At 27.9% G+C, this 6,000-nt stretch overlaps 1 protein-coding gene across 1 annotated transcript; it reads left to right on the top strand.

The window, feature by feature from the left end:
* Positions 1-3,055: 3,055 nt before the first annotated feature.
* LOC132921761 (aldo-keto reductase family 1 member B1-like) lies at positions 3,056-5,681 on the top strand. Its single transcript, XM_060984951.1, has 6 exons — positions 3,056-3,474; positions 4,303-4,470; positions 4,528-4,644; positions 4,718-4,921; positions 4,997-5,352; positions 5,453-5,681. The coding sequence occupies exons 1-6, from the start codon at positions 3,400-3,402 to the stop codon at positions 5,493-5,495; spliced, it is 963 nt and encodes a 320-aa protein (XP_060840934.1). The 5' UTR covers positions 3,056-3,399; the 3' UTR covers positions 5,496-5,681.
* The last annotated feature ends 319 nt before the right edge of the window (positions 5,682-6,000 follow it).

Here is a 6,000-nt window from a genome sequence, read left to right as displayed (position 1 = left end):
TTTTTTTTTTTAATAACCTATGTTGTTGTGTTGAAAACAAAAGGTGATATCTCGTTGACTGTGCCATCGTTTTGAAATACTTATTAGTATACGTTAAATTCCAAAAAATAAAAAATTTTAGGTACGCTAAATTAAAATCAAAAACGTTTGCTAAAACATTGTACGTAAAAAAATCACGAACGCAATAACTTAAAAGTTGAAGATTTCTGAGGATTTTATTTTTTGCAGCAATGCTTTTGACTCGTAAATATACGTACCTATGTTTAAAATAAAATTAAAAAATTAAAATTAAGTAGTCAAATCCATTAATTTTTCCAAATCCCCTCGAATTATAGTTGGGTATATACTTATATACAGGAATCTACACAGAGACGTGTACTTAGGTAAGGATCTAGATTCTAGGTAACAATTTTTTTATGGACATATTATTTATGTTTATCTAATTTGTTGTAAGTATTTTAATCTTGTATGAAAACTTTATTTTTATTGAATTCGTTTTTCCTATTTCATGAATGGTGTATAGGTAACAAATTAGATAAAATGAATTTTCAAAAATTAGTATTCTTATTTTAACGCTGAATGAAAAAATCCTAAATGTATTCCTAAGCCACTGCACGATTATCTATATCTGTAATAGGCCCAGACTCCATTAATGTTCCCGGTACTTCCGTGTTATCTCGACTACCAAAATATTTCTAAAACTACCTGTTAGCATCATCTGGGTTATCTCGCCTACCGCAATTTATTATTAAATAATATAAAAGTATATATTCATATTATATTATTGATGTTTAATTAACATTTAGTTAACAGTAATAGATAATTCCAAATTTAAACCTATTTTGAAAAACAATAAAATGTAAGTATTAAGTAATAACAATAATGAATAGATTTAATAGTATAAAACATTTAGTTAATAATTCTAAATCTTAAATAATAGAAAAAAAATATATAATAATATTAATTCCCAAAATTTAATAACTTATGAATATATTATTTTAACGCATTTCAATCACATAATGTTATTATCATTCGGCGTTTAGGATAGGCTACTAAAGATACAATACTTTTCCCGTCCTTGACTCGTATTGAATTTTTACTTCGTCAATCTGAAAACCGATTTTCTCTTCTTCGCTTACAACAGCCATTTAAGTGTCGTATTTAAAAATAATAAAATATAAAAGTACATTAAACTTAACATCGTAAAAACATAACATAATGTAGGCAGAAATCAATTTTTTTAAAGTAATTTTCGTGTAAAAAGTTTTTTCTACTGACAAAATGATTGATATTTACTGATAGTTATTGACTTTAGTAGATTAATGATTTAAATACTATATAAGGATGCATAATAAATAATAATGTCAATTGTCAAATGCTCAAATCGAGTCAAGAGACGTCAATATACTACATTACCACAATATACCTACCTACCTAGTATTATTAATATTTGTCTGTGATATTATCTTGGTGTCAAACAATCTCGAGAATTATAGGGCCCTGCAAAGTTTGATCAGAAAAAAACGACATACATTTTAACATTGGCTACACTGTTTTAATAATTCTTTTTTTCACAATGGTAAAATGGCAGCGTCTAGCCGGCGCGACCGGCTTGTGCGTCGTGCACTCGTGGCTCGTAGCCGGCACTCCCGCAGTCCCGCCGCACTCGGTAGTCGGTATCGCCGCGTCGCCGATTGTCAATTCATCATCGAGCGTACGGCAATTAGCCATTGGCATCCGCAGTACCCTCGGGGCCATATTATACATTTTTAGAATAGATTAAAGATAAATGCACCATGTAGCCAGCAGGAATTCGCATTTCCGCCTGGCCACGGTCTGTGGTCACGGCCTACGCCCTGCACGCAATAATCATTTAAATTATTTTAAACTAGTTATTTTATGACAACCATTTGATTACTGGTATTTCAAATACAATTTTGTTATTTGTTATTAATAATATTGAGCTTGACTCTTGCAGGTCACTCGACACTCGTCGTATAGGTATAGCTTTATTACACATTGCCACTAAGATAATATTGATTGTTCATTTTTATAAAGATAATAATATATAGTATTATTATTAATTAATATACATGTCTAAACTTTTTAAGATACAAATAAGAAGCACAGACTTTATTATTGTGCCACACAGTTAGGTGTAGAAATCTGGGTAGAAAAATGATGGAATGGTAGAAACGATTAATAATTTTTATTACGAATAGTGCGATTCGTCGCTTGCCATATTGCCCATATTTATGAATTCGTGATGGTATAATGAAGTGACGAATGATGCTTTATATACGAAAATGTCTGATTCTTGAAAGTTAAATGCCGCTAACCCCTACGGGTCCATCACTGCATGACAAAAAACTGAAGATCAAACAAGTGTTTAGAGAGTGGTGCTACTGATTATTGACTACTGACTAAAGTGAGTAGTGACTACACAGTACACAGTACTACAATACCTAAACATAGACACATAGTGGTAAATCAATCATTAGGTTGAAAGGGGGATGATTGCAATAAAGTTAACATTTTAACAATTTGTGATTGGTTTCAAAATGTTTTGATGTAAACTTAATAATGCATATATTTTTAATGACTAACTTATGTTAGTAATTAGTGAGCACTAATACATGATAAAATAAATTTTCTCACGCAGTTAGAACTTATACCACAGAATATAGATCAATTATATTTGTTTTCGTCTATTCTGTGCTCATACTAGTATTTATATATACCTATTAATACATATTTGTCTATGATATTATAACGATACAACGATGAACGAAATGTAAATAATAAATAACATGACACATTATGACTTTGCCTGTTGTCATGGTAAAACTGGTAAAATGTAAATACTCAATAATAATAAAATATTCAAACATACACAATATTACAAAATGAAAATGAGTAAATTATACATTTAATATAATATGTTACTATTATAGACTACACTATGCCAAACTTAAGTGGGGGTATGTTGGTCGAGCTGCTTTTGTTGCCGAGTTCTCGTGCATATACATTCATATATATAATCCGTTGATGGCTAATCTTATCTGACTCACAGATAGACCGCTAGGGCCAGACTGCCCAGATTCACGTAATCACGTATTCAGTATTCACGTCATTGCCCACTAGTCACTACACTCCCGAGTCCCGATACCGTGACTGGCGTTGTGACGTGACTTCTTCAGTAGTTCAGTCTTCAGTGTCTCAAGTGCCTGTTGCGCAACAGTACAGCACTATATAGTTGACTACTTGTTAATTTCACGGTTTAAAATTTAAAATTATTTTGTGCTACTACGGCCTTCTAGGATTTCGTTCTTTATACTCAATACACTTAATAATTTACAATTGTTTATAAAAACCAAAAGTAAATAAATTTCAAACAAAATGGCATCAAAAAATCAATTCATCACATTTAATAATGGTCAGAAGTATCCAATTGTAGGATTTGGAACTTGGAAGGTAAACAATAAATAAATTAAAAATAATTAATATCTATAATTTAATTGAATTTTAATTAATTTTAATTGTATTCAAGTAATAAAATGTTTAAAAATGAAATGTAGTCACTTCAATTGAAGTAAATTATCTAGTAGATATTTAACTTTTTCAAGCGTTTTCAGTCACTGTACATTTTAATTATATTTATAATATAGGTAGGTAGATATTAGATACCTAAGTAATTATTTTATACTATAAAAAGTAATAGGTATAGGTCCTATTTCTTATTACAAACTATATAGGTAATTGTTATTTTTAATATTGTAAGTTGTAACATACCTAGGTTTTAAAATTTAGATTAAACATAATAACGCACAAATTACTTTTAGTAGTTACCTAGATATTATTATTTAATTATATAGGTAAGCTTATTATTGCCAGTTATAAATACTGAAAATAATCTTGATTTTTTAATTATTTTTACTAACATTTTACTATGTAAAGTATGTATAGGCATATCTATGGGTTATGCCTACCACATATACTATTCGGCAAAGCATTTATTCATTTTTTATTTTTTATGATTTTCTTTACTAACAATTGGGTATAGTGATAATGCTTTTTTTCAAAATTTGAGGGTTATACTATTTATCCTTACCTAATATTTACTAGTTTCACATTCATATATTTAACTTATGTGACTTGCATAATAGGTCTGAACAAGCCTGTGTACATAGTTACTAAACCATAAATTCTAAAAGTAACATATTATTAAATCTTTATAAATAGCCTGATATAGATAGTTTAAAATATATTATGTATATAATTAACTGTATTTTGTATTTATAGTCAAAGCCTGGCGAAGTTGAAGAAGCAGTTAAAGCTGCTATAGATACAGGATATAGACATATTGATTGTGCTATGGTTTATGAAAATGAAAGTGAAGTAGGGAAAGCTATTAAGCAAAAAATTGATGAAGGTGTTGTTAAACGTGAAGATTTATTCATTACTAGTAAAGTAAGCATATTTACTAATTTTTATGAACTAAAATAACTATAAACACTACATTTTTAGCTGTGGAATACTTTTCATCAACCTGATTATGTTGAAACAGTAGTTAAAAAAACTTTATCTGATTTGCAAATTGAATATTTGGATCTATACTTAATACACTGGCCTATGGCTTTTAAGGTATGTTTAAAATTCATGAAAAATAGCTAATGACCACTAAGTATCTATAATAATTAATTTTTTATAATATTAGGAAGGTAAGTTGGAAGATGAATGGTTCCCAAAAGACGCTAATGGAGTTACACTTGAAGGAAGTGGTTCTTACGTAGAAACATGGAAAGCAATGGAAAGTTTGGTTCAAAAAGGACTGGTCAAGTCAATTGGTATATCAAACTTTAATAAGAAACAAATGGAAGACATACTAAATGTAGCTTCCATAAAGCCAGTTGTTAATCAAGTATGAATTTTATATTTATTATATTATATAAAATTAAAAATATAACAGAAATACTTTATCTTTGTTTATATTTAGATTGAATGTCATCCATACTTGAACCAAAAGAAACTAAAAGAATTTTGTGAACAACATAACATATTTGTAACTGCATACAGTCCTTTAGGATCTCCAGACAGGCCTTGGGCAAAGCCAGAAGATCCATCTTTATTAGATGACCCAAAAATTACAGCTATTGCAAAAAAATATAATAAAACTGCTGCTCAAATTTTAATTAAATATCAAGCACAAAGAGGCAACATTGTCATTCCAAAATCTGTGACTAAGAGTCGTATTGAATCAAACTTTGATATATGGGACTTTACATTGGAACAAAGCGATATTGATGCAATTGATAGTTTTGATTGTAATGGCAGAGTTCTTCATCTTAACTGGTATGTTTAAAGTTAATAATTATTAAAAAAAAAAAAATGTAAAATTGATTTTTATTATTTATAGATTAAATTAACATTATATTTTTATTTTTATTTTCAGGAATAGTCATTTTAAGGATTTCCCATTCCACGATGAATATTAATATTAATTAAAAATGTTTCTTCAATACAACTAATAATTTTTAATTTTGTTACTATACTTTAAATATATGGCATATTTCAATTTTATAGTCAAGTTAAAGGATTTCCATGAATTACACATAATTTATAATATTTTTGTATTGTTATTTAAACACATTAAAAGAAAAACAATTTATTTGCAAAAGTTATTACATATTTTGTTTTTGTATAATATTCTAGTTTGTGCATATTTATATATCTATTTAAAAGTTACTTTTCGGTATCATTAATATATTTTCACTATTAAAATAATTGAACTATTGTTAGAAAACTAAATGGTTGTTATCAAATTAAAATTAATTTAGGTTCAAACTACAAAGATTTACTTTAAAACCAAGTACAACAATAATTATCATTCATCACATATTATAAATTATATATCTTTCAAATTCAAATGTTTGTAGTTCTTAATTATAATCAACTGAGATTTAAAGTCCTAAATCATGATTTAGTAGCTTAATTTAAAAA

Source organism: Rhopalosiphum padi, chromosome 2, assembly GCF_020882245.1.
Source record: "Rhopalosiphum padi isolate XX-2018 chromosome 2, ASM2088224v1, whole genome shotgun sequence".
Classification (NCBI taxonomy): Eukaryota; Metazoa; Arthropoda; class Insecta; order Hemiptera; family Aphididae; genus Rhopalosiphum; species Rhopalosiphum padi.
This window is presented reverse-complemented; position numbering and strand designations above follow the sequence as displayed.

Excerpts from the sequence above, each read along its gene's own strand:
- LOC132921761 (XM_060984951.1), top strand. The coding sequence starts at position 3,400 with ATGGCATCAAAAAATCAATTCATCACATTTAATAATGGTCAGAAGTAT. Across the intron at positions 4,922-4,996 it reads TAAAGCCAGTTGTTAATCAA|ATTGAATGTCATCCATACTT; the intron begins GTATGAATTTTA and ends GTTTATATTTAG. Across the intron at positions 5,353-5,452 it reads AGAGTTCTTCATCTTAACTG|GAATAGTCATTTTAAGGATT; the intron begins GTATGTTTAAAG and ends TTTTATTTTCAG.